Raw genomic sequence first — 22614 nt, 5'->3', positions numbered from 1 at the left:
CAGACCACATCCCTAAGGCAGCTACTCAGCTGCTCATAGTAGATTCCACCATGGAGTTGATTACCAGTCTCATCATGGAGAATACTACATGCAGCTGCCCAGCCACTCAAGCAGGCCCAGCCAAGTTGACACACAAACTTAACTACCACAACTGCTGTATAGAAAGAAAAATGAATTTGTTCTGTAAACTCACCCAAATCACAATAAAAATTCTTTTTTGAAAAAAGAACTATCCATATGGGATCAAATTGACAGCAGTGATTTGAAAGATTAGATAGGAACCTTAGGGGGCATTGAGTTTATGTTAATGAAGGATGAATAACTCAGAAAAGGTGGGTGAGAATAGTTATACAACTGGAAGAATGTAATCAGTGTCACTAAATTAGACACGTAGAAACTGTTGAACTGATGTATGTCTTGCTATATATATATTCTGAAAAACAACAAAATAAAATATAAAGAAAAAAATGCAGTGGGAAAATTAAAAGCATGTAAGACCCTCATCAAGAGTGCATTTCCCCAGTTTTCCTGCCTGTCATTTATTAAGTCATTGTCTTGAAATCACATGGTCAATAAATTGACTTGCCACCTAAAAGCAGAATTAACTTTTTCATTAATTCTACCATTGTACCAATTAAATAAAGAAACTCTTCTAGGCTCATCAAAAAGAGTAATGACCTAATGGGCCATGAATGTATCTTACAAATTCCAACTGGACCAGAATCAGCCCATTCTCTTTTTCTTTCTCATAGAAAAGGAAAACAGAAAGCACCTGTTCTCCTGGCACTAATTGGCATAATTGCCCCCAGTTCTTGTTTTCTTTGTAGCTGGGTAAAGCATTGCTGAGGTCACAGCGGGCCCTGGTCACACTCAACTGGGTGATTGTCACCCTGCCAGTGTAGATCCTCAGAGCACCCCCTTGTGGGACCACACCCAGGAGGCAGTCCTAACATTGGGCAGAGCCTAATGTTACTCACTGTGCTGTCCTTGGTATCACATAGTTTATGAGTGCTGTGGCCAGAACGTTATCATGTTCTCCAAAGAGTGACAACCTGCATGAGAGAAAATTCCACTGGTAATATTTATTCAGCATGCATACAGCCTGATAGCAAAGTGCCTGCCCTCAATTTATTTGCTTTTTATTTTCATGGTCTTTAGCCAAATTAAACTATAAATAATAAACCTATCTAAAGATAGGGCATGGGGGAAGTTGGGAGGGAAGTGAATAATGACTGAGAGAGAAACATCTATGAACATTAATTTTAAGCTAAAAAGGCTTTGTGCTTCTTAATGGATCCTTCAGGGCTCTCCTGTGTAGCCTCAGGGAGAGACCCTAAAAGCCGATAATGATGAAGGCATCACTGAGGGCTCAGCAAGGAAATGGGAAGGGTTGTTACCCATTGGTAACCCTTTTTGGAGAAGAAAATTTGGTGAGGTGGGGAAGAAAAAGGAAGCAGTGCTAAATATCCTCCTCTTTACATTTTATATTAGGAGCTCTGGTTAGCACAGTGCCTAAGGTACCTGACTGCTAACCAGAAGGCTGGTGGTTCAAACCCACCAGCCACTCCTTGGAAGGAAGGTTGGGCAATCCTACTTCCGTAGTGATACTGCCTCGGAAACCCAAGGAGGGGTCGCTATGAGTCGGGGCCGACTCGACGGCACATAACAACACATTTTATATTAGTCAGCAAAATAGGTAAGTTTTCAATTGCTTTTGCTGCATAATTCGTTCACACAGATGCCCAGGACCCATAGCATAAGGCTCATCTTTTCCATCGAGACAAGAGCAAGCTGCAAAAGGGGCTGCCTAGCTTCTGGCAGCCTCTCTTGAGAAACCCCAACCAGGGACCTGGAGGGGTGTCATCAGGCCCTCATTCACTCCACAGCAACCCTAAGGAGAGGTGTCTGCGATCACTACTTACTCTCCCCTTTCTCACAAGAGGGCCTCAGAAATTTGGCCCACATTGAGGTGCCAGGGACCTAGGCCTGTAGGTAAGCAGAGATGGGACTGAGTGACAGCCTCTGGGCCAAACCTGTGAGATTTCAAGGAAGTACATAGAGAGGAGCGGGCAGGACAGTAGGACCCTGGGTCAAGGAAATAGAAAAAGGCATGGACTAGAGATGGGGAGGAAAGCCAGCTCAGAGCCCTGAGCCACTCAGGCATGACTGTCAATGCCTTCCATAGGACAACTGAAGTCCTGAGCCTGGTGGGAGAAAGCTGCTGAAGAGCTGAAATGGCTCAGGCCTTGCCACAGCCCATCTCACTTAAGGTCTCACGGCTTATAGCTACCTTCTGGGATTGTTAGACATTCTGTAAAAACAAAGAGATGTACACTGCTCCTAATGTAAAAACCCATTTTCAAAAACAGGAATTGTTATAAATTAGAAGGCTATTTTTAAATTTTGCCCATTAAAAAAAATCCTAATGAAAAGAGGAAGTTATTCACCGTAATTCACTCATTTCAATTAATCTCACTAGTTGGTTGCTTTGGGTTTGGGTTTCTATATCACCCTAGCCTATATACATTTTATATCTTTATATATATTTTTATATCTCCATAATCATCCTATATATAATTATTTGCCAATTTTTTCACAGCCTAACTTAAGCTGTTACTATTTTGTTTCTACATTACTTCATGATCATCATCTTTCCTGGTTTCAATGCCCTATGAAATCAATATGCAGTGATTTCTTAAACTATCATTACTGCTGACATTTTGGAGTTCTTCCTATGAATACAATAGTTTTTCTTTTACTGGATTGTTCCTTTAGGCAAATTATTAAAAGAGAGACTCATGAGCCAAAGTTCTTACAAAGAAATAACATTTTTTGTTTGTCTGTTTCTTGACATAAATTTCCACATTGCTTTCCAATAAAGCAGCAACAAGTATCAGTAGTAACAAATGTGAGTGACTCAGACTTAAGGTATCTTTATTCAACTTAGGGTGATGTTTTTTCTTTCTTTCTTTCTTTTTTTCTTTTTTTCCTACTAATTTAACATACATAAAATGGTAGGGCCAGGGGAATTTTTATCTTAAATTTGTTTTTAATTCTTATTAATCTTCTTCTCTTCAGTGTCTCATAGAGTAATATGATTAGACATAATTTGAAGTAAAAACAAATACTTCAGAGTTTGAAAAATAGATATAATTCATTTGGCTGGATCTTACACTAATGGCAAGCATTTGGGAAGTGCTCCGTTTTCCATTTCAAATACTATTCTATGTAACATTTTATTTTTTCTCTGCTATATAGTGTACTAAATATTTCAACTTAATTTTTTAAGCCATCATATGTCCTGGAAGACAAAAACAAAACTTTAGTAAAATGCATTCAAATAATTAAAGATTTAAAGCAAATGAAATAAGAGGGACAATCTCTTGTGAGCCTTATTAATGTGTCCACATGCACACACATCACCAATCCATCCCCTTTGTCTGGGTTGTCAAAAGACATTAGCTGCCACCAATCTGGAAGCCACTTCCTGGCTCACAAAAGCACACAGTCACCAAACAAGAAAAGCTCATTTATCAGAATTAAAACCTGGCTACATAAGTGAGGGTTGTGCAGAGCATATTCCATGCATCATTATCTGAGCCCGATTAGCATTGATGGAAATTGGTCTTCAATTTTAACAATCAGCAGAAAAACCTTCAGCTTTCATTGAAGACAATTGCCTTATGCATGTCTGTGTCTTTTGCACAATAGGAAAATAGAGACAAGAGCTCTTGCAAAGATAGTTTTGAAATTGTTTTGGCAGTAGTTGTCTCACTGATGCTATTGTTCTTGTGACGCAAATAAGGTAACATCCAGTTCTTCCAACTGAGTGGTTTGACATCTTCTTGGGCACCCAGGGCTGCAGGGACCCGGTGGTGCCCACGTGGGTCTGGACCCTGATGAGACCTTGGACAGGTTTGTTAAGTCTCTTTGTACATAGTTTTCTGTCTATACAGTGGAGATAACACACTGCCTACCTTCTAAATTGATTGTGAGGATTATGCTAAGATCATTTATGCAAAAGAGCTATGTTCAAGGGCTGGAACATGAAGACATCTGTCTCTAGCCTAAAGGACCAGGCTGGCCAGACTGAGCCCTGCTCTGTGAAGAAGCCATCCTCAGCTCTCTGAGGCAGCTTGTGCAGGAGGGAATGTGGGGTTAAGTGCTCTAAGAGTGGGAGCTGTTATTACTGTTATAGTTGTTATAATGATAATTTTTGCTACCTTCCTCATTATTGTTTTTATTTTCCCTGCTAAAGTGTCTAAGTTGTTGTTGTTGTTGTTATGTGCCGTCAAGTCGGACCTGACTCATAGCGACCCCTCCTTGGGTTTCCGAGGCAGTATCACTACGGAAGTAGATTGCCCAACCTTCCTTCCGAGGTGTGGCTGGTGGGTTTGAACCTCCAGGCTTCTGGTTAGCAGTCAGGTGCCTTAGGCACTGTGCTACCAGAGCTTCCAAGTGTCTATAGGAGTACCCATTCTACTCCTTCACCAGCCCACTGTGGGATTAGTTCAAGGGAAGGAACATTCCAAAGTATGCAAAGGGCCTTCATGGGAGAGGAGCAAAATGTCTTCCCTTTTCTGAGTCTGTGAGATGGTTCACTGCCAGGGTGGGCATGGACAGAGGCTGTGAGTGTGGAAAGCTGGCAGAGCTGTGGGCGCTCTCATCATGCTGACCCAACCACCCCTACAGAAGGCCCTCCAAGAGTTCACAGAGAACATGTTCTTCACAATGCAGGCTCAGCCTGACCATGCCTTTGTGCCACACTGTTATCCTGAACACTTCTGAGGACACAGAGGGAAAACTCGCCCACCGTGCTTAGAGCTAACTTAGTTGTGCAGTTTCCAAATGGCATGAGAAATACTCTGGCTTGCATTGGAGAGAAGCTATCTCTTCTTACTGTTTAGATGTAAGATATCATTTGCATGTTATGACTTTAGAGTGGCACATACACAAGCAAATCTTTGCATATTCACTTGTCTTTGTGCAGTGGAATACAATTTAGAATTCATCTGCAGAGTGAGCAGGGGTAATTTGTGGCCTGGGTATTGCTAACATTTTGTGACCACACACAGACTCATAAACATACACATGCATACACACACATATACATACTCACATATACACATGCACACATTCATACACATAAATGCACATACAAAGACACATGCGTATACATGTATGGTATACACATACATACACATACAACCACATGGACATATACATTCACTCATGCACACACATACATACCCTCACACATACACAGAATCAACATAGACACATTCACACATAGAAACACACACAGTCATACACTCACACTTAACACATACACTATGTAATCACTGTCTTAGGAGTACCAAGAACAGTGGTCCGAAGAATATGGAACTATGTGTATTTGAATATGAACTATACCTTTCTTGGATACTTCTGGAGTAAATTAAATAAGTAATGATAGAAGCGAATGTCTCTGCTTTCTTTTTGGTCTCCCCCAGAAATGAAAAAGCTGCTACAGCCTCAAATGATGATGAAGACCTATTCATTACTGGACAGTTCCAGAAAACTCTTGCAGAACTGGACGAAGATCTAGAAGGTAAGTGCTAGCCTATCAACTACTTTTATTGTATTGTATTGTATGACTGTAACTCTGAAAGTTATTTTTTATAGTCACACTTTTTGGATTAACTATGTGAGGAAGAGGACTTCAGAAGAAATTGCTCTTAAGGCAAATATGAAGAAGCTTCAGTGTAAGGGGAGAGCACCCTCAGGTGGGGCACTGTTCCCCACACACATCTTTTCATCCATGCTACAAAATAGTACTACAGATACATCTGAAGCAGCTCCTTAAAATGTGCTCTGGATGGTACTGATTCTAAATAAATAAGCAAAAGTTTCAAAGTGCCAAATGAGTTAGGGAAACCCAGAGTGACAAAAAATATAAAAATTTATCTTTATTAGGACTTCTAAGCATTTCCTTGCTAAAGTACGGCACATCTCTCAAAGGGAAATGCAGGTCACAGCATGTTGGCCACAGGAACCCATTTGTCATGGAGCAGCTCATGGCGCTGCTACTCTATGGAGATATTTGGGAAAATAGTAGTGTAAGGCCAGCACAGGTGCAAATAGTGTCAGTGAACAAATAGAGAATCTTACAAACAAAGAAGTTATAGTATTTTCTCCAGGGCACATAGTGAAAATAAATAAGAAATTTGATACTGGCTATGCCTTAAAACAAGGAGGAATTAAAAATGCAGGAGGAGAAAAAGGAAACAAACTGTAGGAATGATCAGTGGTTTTGTCTAACTTGTCAGTTCCCAATCCTCAGAATATGTGGTTGGCAGATCTGACAAATCTAAATCAGCCTACTGAGTCTCACAGGTATCTGACCACATGGCCCACTACATCATTTGGGGCTTTCAAGAGTCATGGTAATTTTGAGGTACTCAAGACTTAGTCATCTAGCTCCTTAAGAAGTTAAAGCTACAGCAAGTGGCCTCACATGTTTTATTGTGCTTCTGGTGAACTTGGGAAACCTGCAGGTCAAAAGCCAAAATCTACTTTCATGTTCCTGTGTTGAACCAGTTCTTCCAGAAGGCTTGGATTTAGGAATCTGTTTGTTAAGTGAAAAATGTGGTCAGCATATTGTAACTAAATACCTCACCTTGAAACACTACACATCTGCAAACAGTTCTGTTGAGTAATGAGAATTGAGATTATGGCCCCAGGCATATGTAGATTACAAACTGAAAGGACATTTTAAAATATATATATAAATGACTTACACTAAAGTAACCTCAGAGAAATCAAACTCACGATTGTGATTGCACCAATAATGGTCATGGGAATTGTAGATTCAGTACCAATGTGTGACTTGTGTTTGTACTTCTTTGCAGAAATAGAAGACAGTTACGAAACAGATACCAGCTCTCTAACCAACTCTTTAAATGGTATCTCCAGCCATTTGACACAAGATGCCATAATCACTAACAGTGATGCAGATGCAATCCCAGTGACATTCATAGGGGAAGTTTTAGATGATCCCATTGATCAGGGACTATTTTCCAATAGAAACAATAATGCAGGTTCTTTTGACAAGGGAAGCATTGCCAGCAGAAAAGCCTACCTGCTGTCATTCCAGGCTGAGGACAGCCAGCCCCTTGAAAAGAAGAGGGAGGAAGTGCCTGAATCTTATGCTCCTTCCCATGACCCTGAAAAAGAAACTAAATTGGCCTTATCCAACGCTTGTAAAGGTGTGAGGTCAATTGAAATTGGAACCGAGGTGACCACTTCTGCCTTGAAGTTGCACACAGATGACCTAAATGCACAGGGAAAAAGCCAGGCACATGGTTGGCCCTGCAGTGAAAAGTCTCAAGCTGCCCAGGGAGGGAACTCACAGCCAATGGGTAAAAAGGAAGGCAATGATAAAAATGAAGTTCTGGCACCACCATCATGGTATCAACGAGGCCAAAACCTAGGGGGCAGTTATGGACTTAAATATGGCCTCACAACCTATAAAATTGTTCCCCCAAAATCAGAGATGAGGTGTTATGACCGAGGAGTATCCCTCTCAACAGGTGCCATTAAGATTGATGAGCTAGGGAATCTGGTGAGTCCCCATGTGAATGGGAGCAGGACCATATCCCTGTCATCGTCCATTCAACCTGTAGTAAAAATAAAAGAATTCTGGAGGTCCAACTCCATGGAAAAACATTGTGTTTTGCCCACAGAGTGCTCAGTAAAAAGGACCAGCACCACCCTGCCAGCAAACCCCCAGAACCTAGAAAGCAGACTCAGAACAGAGCCTACTTCCCCAGTCCCCACACTGGTATCACACCAGCAGCAGCCTGCTCCCCAAGAAAATGGGAGGCATACAGAGAAAGGGAAAAACCACTCACTCACAGCCATCACTGGTCAGGCAAAGGGGTCAGCTACCACCACAGAAGTCTCTTTTCTCAAGCCCCAGAGAAGAACATCTAGCCAGTATGTGGCCTCAGCTATCACCAAACGGATTGGACCCCAAAAAATCAATGCTGACTTAATGACAAAGCACATTGATACTAACAGGAATTATGAAGGCAGAGCACCAAAGCCAGATGGAGCACATCTTGCTACAAAAGGTGATACAATGCCTAGCCTGTATTCAGAGACAATAGTAAATAAAGACGATGCAAAAAGGTCTTGCTTCAATCTCCCCAACAGTAACAGGGAGGAATCAGCAGTGGGCGCCCATCCAAGAGCAGAGATCAATAACCCCGATGGAAAGTTATCTACTCGAGACTGTCCTGCTGGTGTCCCAAAAAGCTCTCATGTCCCACTAATCAAATCTTCCCAGAGGGATCATGTTTCTGTGGGACAGAGCTGTGGCTTCACTGGAAAGCAAAGTACAAGGAACCAGAAGACCAGCTCAGCATCTGAACCACAGTGTGTACTGGACAGCAGAGATGCCCCCCTTTCCCACTCAGCAGATGAGCAGGCCTCCCCTAGGGCTTTGTTGAATGGCTCAAAGTGGCCCCCAGTCAACAGCAAACATTCTCACACTCTGAAACTGTCCACCATGAATAGCCACATGATTTTAGAAATAGAACCCAAATCCAATACATTATCTGCAGATGCACAGGAAGCAGAGGGTTCTTTGACACCCAGCATTTTTGGGCCAAAGAAAAAATTCAAACCTGTCATCCAGAGGCCTGCGCCAAAGGACACATCCCTCCACAGCGCTCTGATGGAAGCCATCCACTCAGCAGGAGGGAAGGAAAAGCTTCGGAAGGTGAATAGGTTGGGTGCTTACCTTAGGGAGCAAGTGCAGGTGCTCTTGATTAGTCTTTACACCTGCCAGTTGTAGGTGTTGTGGACTCAGATTCTTAGAATAGGATTGAAGGAGAGAACAGGGATAAAGATGAGGCTGTTGGCATCTTTATCTTTTCTAACATGTCACTATGCTGCTCTGAAATAGTCACAGAAATAATGTTATTTTTGTCCTTTATATTCCTTGAGTTTAGAAAAGTAAATGTCTACCTCAGCCCCTTTTTTGAATGATTTCGCTGAATTGGCTATCACTCACTTCCTGTTAGTAGTTGGTATGAACCATCACAGTGAGGTGAGGAGTGAGGTCCATGGCTGCTCATTGTCAATCTCCACGTGGAAACTCTTATCATTCCCTCCACCGGTCTGAGCAAATGGTATCTGATCCACACCCAGCAGTCAGGTCTGATTGTAACCAGAATTTCTGCCCTATTCCTTAGAGAATATTTAAACTGCTGAAGGGAATAAGGATCTCTGGTGGTATACTGGTTAAGGCATTTGGCTACTAACCAAAAGGTCAGTGGTTTGAACCCAAACCACTGCTCTGTGGGAGATGAAGCAGTCAGCTTGCATAAAGATTTATAGCCTTCAAAACCCATTGGGGGTTGCTATGAGTTGGAATCGACTCAGTGGCAGTGAGTTTGGTTTGGTTTGGCTGACTAAAGTTAAGCGGTTTTAGGCTAGTCTGGCCTGGGTCCTAAGGTATTCGCCTGCCAAGCACAAGGCTAGCAGTTCAAATCCACCAGCTGCTCCTCGTAAGGAAACCCAGGCCTTCTATTTCTAGAGTTCTGGTAGCACAGTGCCTAAGGCATTTGACTGCTAACCAGAAGGTTGGTGGTTCAGACCTACCAGCCACTCTGCAGAAGCAAGACTTGACAATCTACTTCTGTAAAGATTTACCACCTCAGAAACCCAATGAGAGTTGCTCTGAGTCCGAATAGACTCGATGGCAGTGGGTTTGGTGTTTGTGTTGGAGCTCTGGTAGCATAGTGCCTAAGGCACTTGACTGCTAACCAGAAGGCTGGCAGTTCAAACCCACCAGCCACTCCTCGGAAGGAAGATTGGGCAATCTACTTCCGTAGAGATACCGCCTAGGAAACCCAAGGAGGGGTTGCTATGAGTCAGGTCCGACTCGATGGCATGTAACAACAGCATGATGTTAGGCCCCTGACTACGGAAAAAATGTCAGCCAGCAAACAATCCAGAAGCAGTAGAAAAGCCAGCAAATTGGGTCATTCCTAGACCAGTCCTTGAACAATTGAATGTATATATAAAAAATGCACTCCAGGGCATTCCTTTTCTCTATCTGTGTATTTTTTTAGTGGCGGTATGCTGTAATTCTTTGGTAATGACAGGAAAAACTTTATGACATCTCACCCAGTAACTAGGCATTTAACTACTTACAACTATTTTATCATTTAATAATAATCATAACAACTCTGATAATTAGGAATTATTATCTCTGTTTTGAAGATGAGGAAACTAAGACAGAGAGAGGTTATGGAACCTGGCTCAAGCTCACACTACCAGCTAGTGTGGACCCAGAATTGTCAGCTAGGCCTATAAGACTCAGAAGCACATACCAGCTCTGAAAGGCTACGATAAATGACAGGAGTGATATGACATTAAGACACAATCATTTGATGCTACTCCAAATATACTGTCATTGTTAGTTCCATCAAGTTGATTCCAACACCCAGCAACTTCACATGTACAGAGTAGAACTCATCCATAGGGTTTCGAAGACTGTGACCTTTCAGAAAGATTGCCAGGCCTATCTTCCAAGGCAAAAAATAAAAAAATCATCCTCCTGTAGATAGGAACTCTGCAGGGGATCATATAGGCCTCAATAATATTTGATGCTTTTCTTTTGAGCTGCCTTACAAATAACATTTCTTTATCCTGTGAATGAGATCTGTTGACAATTAATATTCTAGACTGCAGAGCATACCTCAGAGAGAAGGCCAAAGAAGCTGTCCTACACAAAGGCAGAGAGTGAACGATCAGCACTGCTGGCAGCCATCCGTGGGCACAGTGGAGCCTGCAGCCTAAAGAAGGTAAAAGGAAAGGGCTGGCCCCAGGCACCATCCTCCCCCAGTGGCTTGGCTGAAAGCCACAAATGACAGGGCAACCCTCCGATTTTCTAAGGAGATGGAAAATCATTGACTGAACCACCAACCCAAAATCCCTGAGGAGATGAGCATGAAGGAGCTATGTCTTGTTCCATGATGGCTGGGCAGTCCCTCAACAGCCCAGACAAAAGTGAGAGCTCCTAGAAACACTACTGTATAGGTTTCCTTGGGCTGCTGCAACAAAACACCACAAATGAGGTGGCATATAATACAGAAACTTATTATGTCATAGCTCTGGAGGCTGTGAGTCTGAATTTAGGTCATGCTTTCTCCAAAGACTATAGAAGAGATCTTTTCTTGTCTCTCCCAACTTCTTGTAGCTCCAGGTATTTCATGGCATTCCTTGGCCTATAGATGTAGCTTCACATAGACCTCTTTTCTCTCTTTCTCTCTTGCTCACTCTCTCTCTCTGTATCTCTGTGGCTCTCTTCTCTTTTATAAGGACACCACTATGACTGAATTAAGGAACCCTGGTGCAGTGGGTAAGGAATTTGGCTGATAACTGAAAGGTCAGCGGTTCAAACCCTCCAGCTGCTTCAGGGGAGGAAGATGAGGCAATGTACTTCTGTAAACATTTACAACCTTTGAAACCCTACAGGGGTCACTGTGAGTTGGAATTGACTCGATGAGAGTGGGTATGATTGAATTAGCACAAACTCTAGTATGACCTCATGCTAACTTAACTGGTAATGTCTTCAAAGACTTTTATTTCCAAACAAGTTCACATCCACAAGTACAGGAGTTAGGACTTCAGCCTATCTTTTTAGGAGACACAACTCAATCCATAATACCATACCACCCTTTTCTGAATGCATAACTCATGTGCACACCTAAAATTGAGTAAATTCCAGTCGATGACCAAATACAGCTTCAAGCTTAGACAGTCTAGCAATTAGAGGCCAAATCCCTTATATCTCTTGGGATGAAGTTGCTGCATAAATGCAGCACTGATTTTTCTATCACTTCAGGAGCCAAGAGGAACTCAGGTGTATGGGCTGGTGTCATCTACATCTTCCACACACAGAATACAAGGAAACATAGAACTCATATATGTTATGCATCATATCTTGTGTATGTATCCTCCCCACAATGATTGGTCAGGTTTCTGTATCCATCCTGCTTTTGTCCTCACCTGTCAGGAAGAGTTACAAGACCAGGGAGTTCTCAGTAAATAATGATTGCCACTCAAGAGGAAGTCCTGCGACCATCTTGGGTTCCTGTCACTGATCAACTGGAATGCAGGGGGAGAACAGGGACAGATGTTTTCCCAGTGAGCAAACACACTTCCCAGGCTTGTTGCAAATGAGCACTTCAATTCCAACTGTAAGACAGTAAGCTTCCTTACAGGAAGCAGCTTTGGGGACATTTTCATTTGATGCTTTCATTGCTAGGTGTCATCCTTTGCCTCTGAGGAGCTCCAGAGCCTCCGAGACACTGCACTCTCTGGACGTGGATCAGAAATCCCTTCACAAGACAACCTGTGTGTACCACCCCAGCCACCTCCCCTGCTTCCTGCTGCCTCAGCTCCCCCTGTGCCCATAATGGCCTCCAAGGTCAGCACAGGCACTCTCAACAACCCTGTGGATGTCAGGCAAGCCCTGATGGATGCCATCCGCTCTGGCACAGGGGCTGCAAGATTGAAAAAGGTGACCATGTGACTGTGTGTAAGCTCTTGTGTGTGTTTGAGAGAAATGCTTGATGCGACAGGTGTACTTTGCAGTGTCACAGTTGTGCTGCCTATATTGGGAGTGAGGCCCATGTGGGCTGGGAGCCATCAACAAGAGGACAGGGCATAGGGCAAAAGACAGCTAACATCGCTGTTATCCTTAGACATACTAACAAGAGGAAAAGAGGAACACTCCCCTCGTGTGGGTGAGAAGGTTAGCACCTGGAAGGTAGGTGTTTGCCTGTGTCCTCAGCTGAACCTGAGATAGTAATTTAAAAGCTTTCTTGTTTTCGTTTGTGCTTTTTTTTTTTCTTTTTTGACATTTATTCACTGATGAATTTATGTATGATTACCACATAGAAGGAGGCCTGGTGATGCAATAGTTAAGCACTCAGCTGCTAAGTGAAAGATAAGCAGTATGAACCCACCAGTTTCTCTGCAGAAGAAAAGATTTTGTGATCTGCTTCCGTAAAGATTACAGCCTAGGAAACCCCATGGGGCTTGCTGGTCTGATAAGAGACTAGTGGAACCCTGAGACTGTGGCCCTTCCTTGCCCTTCAAGCCTGGAACTGAACTCATCCCATGGCTCAACTTTCAGCCAAACAATGGACAGGTCTATAAGGTTTATAATAATACTAGGGAGGTATGCACTCCTTAGAACCATCAACCATATGAGATCAAAGGGGCAGCATTTTCCCAGGAATAAAGCCCAGAAGGCAAGAAGGGATAGGAAAGAAGGATGAATGGAAGCAGGAAACACAGGGATAAAGTGGGAAGAGAGCTGTTACATTGTGAAGATTGCAATCAGTGTCACGAAACAAAATGTTTTTGAATTGTTGAGTGAAAACCAATTTGCTCTGTAAAGTTTGTCTCAAATCACATTAAGAATTAAGAAAAAAACAAGAAAGAAACCCCATAGGGCAGTTCTACTCTGCCCAATAGGGTTGATATGAGTCAAAAATCAACTCAGTGACACCTAACAACACAACTACCATGTAAAATGGGGAAAAGTGACAAAATTGGGGTGAATGACAAAATAAGAGTAATAAAAATTAAACCAAGTAAATTCTGATAAAGATAACTCTGGAAGGTCAGTAGAGAGGCATCTTCTCTATTCCAAATATAGTGCTTTGGCAGACTAAAGGTGCAGATCATTAGAGCCCTTCCTTAGGAGTCTAAAGCAATGCAATCAGGTATCAGCCCCAGTGGTATGGTTGATCCAGGATACCTTTTTGAGTTGCTAAAACAGTGTTTCTCAAAGTGAAATCCATAGACCATCTACCTACTAAATAAGATTTTTTGGGAGTTTGAGCCTAGAAATCTGCAATGGTTGCCAGGCTTCAAATGGTTGCCAGGAGACTTTACATTAAAATTTGAGAGTAGTTATCTCATTTGAGCTTTGGATGTATTTTGAATAACAATGAATGGAATTATGTGAAGGATCTGAGTAAACACTGGATTTGTTGCTTCCTAGATATTGTCTTGTTGGCTAATTTGGGATCTTTTCCAAACAGGCATTATGCTCTCCATCTTGCAGGGATGATGAGGAGCCTGAGGCTCAGAGAGGCTAAAGCTTGTCTTGGTCACACAGGTAGGAAGAGATGGACTAAAAATTTCACAGATGGCAGTGGTTCAGTGGTAGGATTCACAGCTTCCATGCTGGAGACCAGGGCTTGATTCCTGGCCAGTGCACCTCTTGTGTAGCCACCATCCATCTGTAAGTGGAGGATTTGGTGTTGCCGAACAGGTTTCAGCAAAGTTTCCAGGCTAAGATGAATTAGGAAGAAAGGCCTAGTGATCTACTTCCAAAAGTCAGCCAATTAAAAACCCTTTGGATCACAATGATCCCCAACTGATCTGGGGATGCCACACGACCAGGCAGCATTTTGTTCCATTGTGCATAGGGTGCCCATGACTTAGGGGCCTACTCAATGGCAACTAACAACAACAACAAAATTTTTACCTAAGGCTTTCTTTCTCTGAATCCCACCTCTCTTCTGCCTTCCAGAAATTAAAAAAAAAAAAAAACATGAGAACTGAGGACATTGTGCTGTGAATATGGAAGTAGTGGGAAATGTAGGAAGTGGATGGGAAAAGCTAGAACTAGATAAGGGCAGTTAGATATTTGGGGATGAGGAATCAGGGAGCAGGTGTATCAGGGCAGCAAACCAACTGTAAACCAACTGTGAAGTCCTTGGCATGCAAGGAGGAAAGGTTGTTAGGGCTCTAATGTCCTGGGTAGAAGCCCAAGGTATTATTCCTAATGTGATGGCAGAATCCTTTCAACTAACTCAGATGGCATTTCAAGATCCAGGTTTTCCTTGTTTCTTGGATGAGTCTAAGAATTGTGACCTGCCTTATCACCCTTAAAAGTACTAGGCAATAAATGTAACTATAGCTTTTCTGAGGTTTAGATGCCCTAAAGTTTATAGTTGCCCTTGGGCTGGAAGGATGATCTGAATGACATTGGAATGTATATTTCTTTAACTCTCTTTATCACTATTATGCCCAAATGACCCAGGACCTTCCCCTGCCTGCTTGTACTTTTCATCACAGACCACATAAAATGTGAGTGCCCAAGAAAATGTGAGTGAGGAGGCCAGGAACTGGTTGGTGCCCTTTACATTGGAGCTGCCCCACACAGCCTCTTTCAGCCCCCAATGGGCCAAGTAGCTTCACCTGACCCAAGATTTTCTCTTCTTGTACAGGTGTTTGCTTGATTTCCTTTCTAACAGCTTGCCCTCAGTCTCCTCATTTGTACAGAGCAGCAAATCTATGGCACCATGGGAGACACTGACTCTCAGGCCATAAGGGGCCAGGATGCATTTTCCTACCAGATTAAACCCGCTGCTGTCAAGTTGATTCTGACTCATATTGACCCAATAGACAGAGTAGAACTACCCCACAGGGTTTCTAAGGCAGACTACAACATCTTTCTCCCACAAAGCAGTAGCTTCGAATTGCCAGCCTTCTGGTTAGCAGCTGAGCTCTTTAACCACTGTGCCACCAGGGCTCCTTCCTAACAGATTAGATGACATTTTTCTGAAGCTAGAAGGGCTGTGGAGGTCACTTAGGTATCAAATTATTTGGTGATGCTTATTAGATCTTTAGATTCCTGTCACCTTTTGTACTTTTAAAGCTCTATGACTGCAAGGAAAATGCCAAGAATGCGTGGTCTACTGGCTCTATAATCGTGGCCTAGGCTCTCCATTGGCATTCTCATGTGTAGATATCCTTTATTCTGCTTTTGCATGTTCAATGAGGGCTCCAGGACAGCTGTTGCTAGGAGAACATCCTGGATCCTGGATCAGCAGGGTATTTTTATGGATTGATTTTGTCTACAGGTTAACCAGTAAAATCATTTGTCACCAAGTCAATTCTGACTCAGTGACACCCCATGTGTGTCAGAGTAGAACCTTCATAGGGTTTTTCAGTGGCTAATTTTTCAGAAATACATTGACAGACATTTCTTCTGAGGCACCTCTTGATGGACTCAAACCTCCAAACTTTTAGCACCCAAGAACTCTAACCATTTACACCACCCAGGGACATGTGCTCACCTTAAAAAGGACTTTACCATTCTTCAAGGCAGCTGAAAATACATTTGCCTTCCATACTGTGTGAAGCAAATGATTTCTATGCCTCTTTGTTTGTGTTTGTCAAATAAATCCCTGGTTTTATATGTCATTCCTCTAGCTCTGAACAACAGCATTTGCAGCTCTGCTTAGTGTGCTGCTATCTATTCATGACAACACCTACCCACGCCTCCTGAATGCAACATTCAAATTTAGCCACCCCCTGCCTCCCAGTGTTTGATTTTCTTCCACTTCACTCTACATTCATAGTAAAGGTAAAAGCTTCCACTGCATTGATAGGCAGGTAAGCGCAGACATCGTAAATCACTTATCCAGGGCCTTAAGGAGGTTAGTACCACTGTTGAGCCCAGATATCTTATCTGACTGCCCTGATTGGCTGTTTGAAATGCATTCTTTCAGAAAGCCTGGAATTTACACCAAACCAAAAAAGCCAAGCCCACTGATGTCTAGTTGAGTCCAATTCTCAGTGACCCTACAGGACAGAGAAGACCTGCCCCAAAAGGTTTCCAAGGCTGTACTCTTTATGGAAGCAGACTGCCATATCTTTCTCCCGTGGAGCAGCTGGTGGATTCATACTGCTGACCCTTCAGTTAGCAGCCAAGTCCTCAACCACTGCACCACCAGGGCTCCTAAAATACACTAAGCACCCTCTTGATCCCAGTTTATATTTTAAACATCCACATATCCCATTATTCTTTCAGCAAGCATTTCCTGCAAGCCTGCCAGAGTCCAGGTACTGTGGAAGCCACTCATAACAGAAAGATGAATGAAGGTTTTTACCCTCAGAGAGCTCTTAGCCAAGAAAAGAGAGAGGTGTGCATCTTGTTGGAATCCTTGGGTAGTGAAAAGAGTTTATGTGCTCAGCTACTAACCAAAAGGTTTGCAGTTTGAGTTCATGCAGAGGTATCTCAGAAGAAAGTCCTGATGACCTACTTCAGAAAAATCAGTCATTGAAAATGGTATGGAGCATAGTTCTACTGTGATGCACATGAAGTCACCATGAGTCAGAATCAAGTTGACAGGAACTGGTTTGATACATTTTGTTGTTGACCTTAGGAATTTTTCAAAAAGAGGGGCATGACAAAAGTCCACAAGACTTTTTTTCTTGTGTTATCACATCTTTCCTCCTAGAGGGTAGCAGAGCAATCATTTACTGTCTCCCTCCTGGGAGGAAAGGCTTCAGCTTCCACTGCACAGATAGGCAAGTGAGTGCAGACATAAATCACTTATCCCAGGCCTTAAGGAGGTCAGTGCCACTGTTGAGCCCAGACATCTTATCAGCCAGACTTGAGCAGCTCTCAGCTGCTTTGGAAAATGCTTCACAAAAACCAAGCTCAGACTCCACTCCCTGCTGTGCCCACACAGATGCCAGTTTTCCCACTGCAGAAACCAACTGATGCAAACCACACACATGCAGTGACGCCTGGCCTTGTCAGTAGAGCCCGTGGGAAATTACTTAACAAGTGACACTATCACCACAAAGGTTCATGCAGCCCAAAACTAAAGGGAAAAAAATTCTTTCTAAGCCTAAGTGTCTTAATATGTGGGTTAGAAAGATCCAAGTTCCTTGGAACTAGAGAATAGGATTTATGTCAGAACATGAAAACTAATCATAAGTAAAAATTGTATTGCACACTGACTTCATGTTGCTCATGCATAAATCTCTGTTTTGGTTAAGTGGAAATAGTCCAGAGGTACAGAGGTCAGTCCTGTTTTCATGGACCTTGTGCTGACATCAGGAGCTCTGGTGGCACTGTGGTTAAAGCATTGAGCTTCTAACTAAAAGGTCAGTGGTTTGAACCCACCAGCTGCTCCTGGAGAGAAAGATGAGTCAGTCTTCTTCCGTAAATATTTGCAGCCTTGGAAATCCTACAGGGCAATTCTACTCTGCCCTATAGGGTAACTGTGACTCACAATCAACACAATGGTAGTGGGGCTTGGTTTTGGTTTGGGTGCTAAGATCATTCTGCCCATTACAACTCTACCAGATTACTTGTGTTTCTGAAAGCAGAACACAGGGAAGCCTGTCACAGGAGACATCCTCGTGTTGTGACTCCTCAGGGCCTTCCCAATTGCTCTTCCCATTCCTGGACAGCTGTACCCCACCCTGTTCCAGCTAACTCCCACTTATCCTTCAGGTTCTGTTCCTGTACTCACCTGAAGTCCTCAGAAATCCTTCCTCAACCCCCTACACTGGATGAGGTTACTCTAATGGACTGTCACAAATATTTCCTTCATAACACTAATCACAGAATTCTAAGTCAGTTACAGAACTTGTGTTTAATGCCTGCCACACAGTAAATCTCATCATATCCTAACCTCCTAGCACAGTTCACATAGCAGATACCAATAACCACTTACTAGAAGAAAGGAGAGAGAGAGAATTCATTCTTTGCCATGTGTCCTTGGCCCTCCAGACTAGGAGCCTTGCACACCTTGGTCTCCATGTCTTCCTAACTCACCTATGTCATAATCATTATAAATGTTGGCATGAATCCACTTCATTCTAGAAACACCCACCTTATTTCCCTTATGAAAAATCAGATGAGTTTTGTCCATCTCCAGTCTCCTATCACCGATCTTGTTGACACTCTTCCCAGTTAGCTATTATCTACGAAGCCAGCTCACTTATGAGTTCTGCCCTTGGATCTGATCAGTCCAGGCTGGAAGATAGGAGATTACATAGAGAATCCCACTGCTCTCTTATAATTTCTTTTCTGTCACCAAACCATTTCCCTATAACCACTGTTCATTTTATCTTTTTTTTCATATAAAGGTTATTCTCCTTGTCAGGGAAGGAAGCAAAATAAAACTTGAATATTTTTACAGCTTTTTGTGTTGGTCATGAGCTGCAATCCTTACCTCTACATTGATTTCCTTCTTGTCCAGCCAAAATAAAAAGAGACTCCTTTGACAAACCTTTGGACCTCCAGGGAATGTCCTAATAGTGTGCTTCCAGACTGTGTTTACAGCATGTACTCCTCTTTGGACATGTACCCTTGCTCCTCCTTGAAACCCTTGTTTGGTCACACCCACCTGGTGCTGGTTCACTGGTCATGTAATCTGGCACTTCACAGGGAAGATACCTCTTATCTCAATCTAGATAGTAATCTCTCTTCAAGGTGGTGTAAGCTTAAGTGACACTATTGACCATCAGTATTGCTTTATATTATGTTTGTGGTTAACTAAATCACCAAGCTCTTGTTCATTGAATTGTTGCCTAGACAGATCTTTGTAATACTGTCCTTCAGCAATTGACTTTTGCATCAACTTTCGGAAGTTTTCCTTTTTCACCCCGTATCTTCTTAATTTACTGAGGACTTATCAAATCTTTATTGTCATACTATGCATTGGTTCATATGTTTCCCAACACAGGAGTCCTGTGGTGCTGACATGCATGTTACCTGGCCAATAGAAGCAGAGTTACTGTCTATGCAACAAAGGATGATCATCAGACCCCACTTTTCTTCACTATCTTGCACTTTAACTTCCCTTGCTGGCCCACTCTCCCACTTATCCCTTGTGCCCTGAGACACTTACCTTTGCAACATGTAACAGCCTCCAGAAAGAGGCTCATCCCAGATGACCAAGTTATGCTGAAGCAGTCTACTGTCCCATTCCCAAACCTTCATAATAGCTATCACCTGGTAGCGTAGTGCCTAAGGCACTTGACTACTAACCAGAAGGCTGGAGGCTCAAACCCACCAGTCACTCCTCAGAAGGAAGATGGGGCAATCTACTTCTGTGGTGATACTGCCTGGGCAACCCAAGGAGGGGTCACTATGAGTCAGGTCCGACTCGACGGCACATAACAACAACAACAGACCTACCATTGGATAAGCTCAATGAAATGGTGGTGGTCATAGTAGTTAAGATTCTGTAGGGTGTAATACGTTACCCCACTGGGCTGAGCCCTCTATAGAGATGATCTTACTCATCCTTAAAGGCAATTCTATAACATAGATATTATCATTCTCGTTTTACCAGGGAGGGAAGCAAGGATGCACAAAGAGTGAGCAACTCTCCAGCATTCACCCAACCAAGATGCAAATTCATACTCTCAAGAGTGTGCCCTTAACTACTACATACATTACTATTTTAAATCCAGATGGAACTAAAGCCACCTGAAGAGTTTAATAGATAGACAGCCCACCTAGGCCTTATAGCTACCTCCCACTGACTTTTGATAAATCCAGTTTAACATCAAAACCAATTTTTTGCTGTTGTTTTATACAGGATTTTTCTCTTTCATTGTGTTATGAAAATTTTCAAAGATAAAGTTGAAATAATTGTGCAGTAAATATCCTTATACTTACCACCTAAAGTTTACAATAATGTCTTACTGTATTTGTTTGCTCATATTCACTTATCTATTCCTCTACAAATTATTTTTATGCAATTTAAAGTAAATTGCAAATATTACAGTTCATTCCTAAATATTTTAGTATGCATTTACTGTATATTAGAGTTTAGTACTTGTTTATAGTTATTTTTTAGAGAAAATATATGTTCAGTAAAATACACATGTCTTAAAGTTACCATTTGATGAGTTGAAAACGCATTTTTACACTCCTTACCTCCACTGAGTTTGAGTGTGGTTTTGGCAAAGTTCGACAAATATTAGTGACCACAGAAATAGTTACATTAAATTTGCAGTTCTCAGGATATCTGTATCTATATAGACACATATACCATACACACACACATATTTTGTGTAATATATGGTTACTTGTAATATGTGGCTTAAAGGAGGAGTTGCATTTACACAGCTGTATATAGGCTGGAGAAGGGAAAGTCTGGACAGAAAGGGCAAGTTAGAAGACATTGTAATAACCCAGAGCAGAGGAAATGAGCCAATCTGTGCTGCTGGCAGTGCAAAAGGAAAAGAAGGAGTAAAGCATAGCTGTTAAATATGTTCAATTTTCACCTGCTTAAAAAGAACTCCTAGGAATGTCTGCTTCTGGCCAAGATAGAGTTTCAGGGACTGGAATTATCCCACCTGAAACAACAAAAAATCAGACACTGAACATAAGGCAATAAAGGACAGTGATCCCTGAGAGACGGACATAAATGAGATAAACACTATGATCCATCTTGAGTTTCTAAGCTATGACGCAGGGGTAGTAGACCTAAATGGAGACCCACATACTCCCTGAGTTGAGGAGACAGAGCTGAGAGTCCAGAGAGACCAAAGTAATTAAAGTTCACAGTACAGAGCAGTGAAGAAGAGATAACCCAGAGAATTCCAGAGACTTGCAAAGAGTCCTCTGTGGGAGTATATTCATTGGCATATTGAACAGTACATGCAAGTGAGGCCATGTAAAGAACCATCAGATAGGATTAGATGTAGCAGTACTCAGAGCTCACACAGGGCCGAGAATAGTGTCTATTTCCACTAGCTAAACTAGAGTAGCTCACATCTCTTGGATATTGTCTAGAATATTCATATGGTTTTGCATCAGCAGTAGGCAATAATTAGACTCAGTTAATATGGTTCTCATATCCAATAGATCTTAAAACTAAGACCCAAAAGGACCAAACCATTCTATATAACTACATCACAGAGAAAAATCTCTAGAATATTTGTAGGATTACAGAAATATTCAGCACCCACCAGGTAAAATTGACAATGTCTGACATCAAAGTTACAAGTGTGAAAAGAGGCAGAACAGTATGTTGTAGTTATGTGCCGTTGAGTCAGACCTGACTTACAGCGACCCCTCCTTGGGTTTCCGAGGCAGTATCACTATGAAAGTAGAATGCCCATCCTCCCTTCCAAGGTGGGTTTGAACTTCCAGCCTTCTGGTTAGCAGTCAAGTGCCTTAGGCACTACGTTACCTGAACTCCCGATGGAGAAATACCCCCTGCAAAATGGCCCAGAGCAGGGAAAGATCAGAGAAATTAGACGGGAATTCAGTGGGTTGAGGGACTAAGGACAGCAGAGGACTCTAGGAACAGAAGAGATCTACAAATACATCCTTTCATCCTCCAAAGATTCCACACTTTATTCATGCAATAGTGACAAATGCAATAACAAGTCACTGAAAGCTTGTAGGTGTAGTTAAGTTTCAGAAAGATTACTCCTTAGAACTTGATGGGTAAAAAATCTGTGAGTTCAAAGAATCAAGGGAGTTTTGCATATGCAGCTATTTAACACCTTGGCTTATCAACATATGTTGAATAACATTTTTCTCACTGCAGGTACCCTTGCTTGTATGAATATTAATAAAAGTCAGATAATTGCAAAAACTCACCCTTAAGATGTCCAGAATCATCACTTAAGGACTCCACGTGGCAAGAAACATCAGGATTTGATGTTATTTTCTGTCTACAGGCCAAAATATGTGTAGTGATTTTCAGCATGTTCCTGTATAATGGTTCAAATGGAAGGAAAAATGTTGCTTTATTGCATGGCTTCTGT

General features: G+C 42.2%; 1 protein-coding gene across 1 annotated transcript in view; it reads left to right on the top strand.

Annotated features, from left to right (window-relative positions):
* The window catches only part of COBL (cordon-bleu WH2 repeat protein), a 374456-nt gene extending 352044 nt beyond the window's left edge, over positions 1-22412 (top strand). Inside the window, exons 10-14 of the mRNA XM_042781403.1 lie at positions 5493-5590; positions 6891-8764; positions 10737-10856; positions 12323-12577; positions 22395-22412. Coding sequence (XP_042637337.1) covers positions 5493-5590; positions 6891-8764; positions 10737-10856; positions 12323-12577; positions 22395-22412 — 2365 coding nt within the window. The remainder of the gene's footprint in view (positions 1-5492; positions 5591-6890; positions 8765-10736; positions 10857-12322; positions 12578-22394) is intronic.
* The last annotated feature ends 202 nt before the right edge of the window (positions 22413-22614 follow it).

Source organism: Orycteropus afer, unplaced genomic scaffold (genome assembly GCF_000298275.1).
Source record: "Orycteropus afer afer isolate SDZICR_OR568_19922 unplaced genomic scaffold, OryAfe1.0 scaffold00115, whole genome shotgun sequence".
NCBI lineage: Eukaryota > Metazoa > Chordata > Mammalia > Tubulidentata > Orycteropodidae > Orycteropus > Orycteropus afer.
Note: the sequence above shows the minus strand (reverse complement) of the source record. Positions and strands in the feature narration are given on the sequence as shown.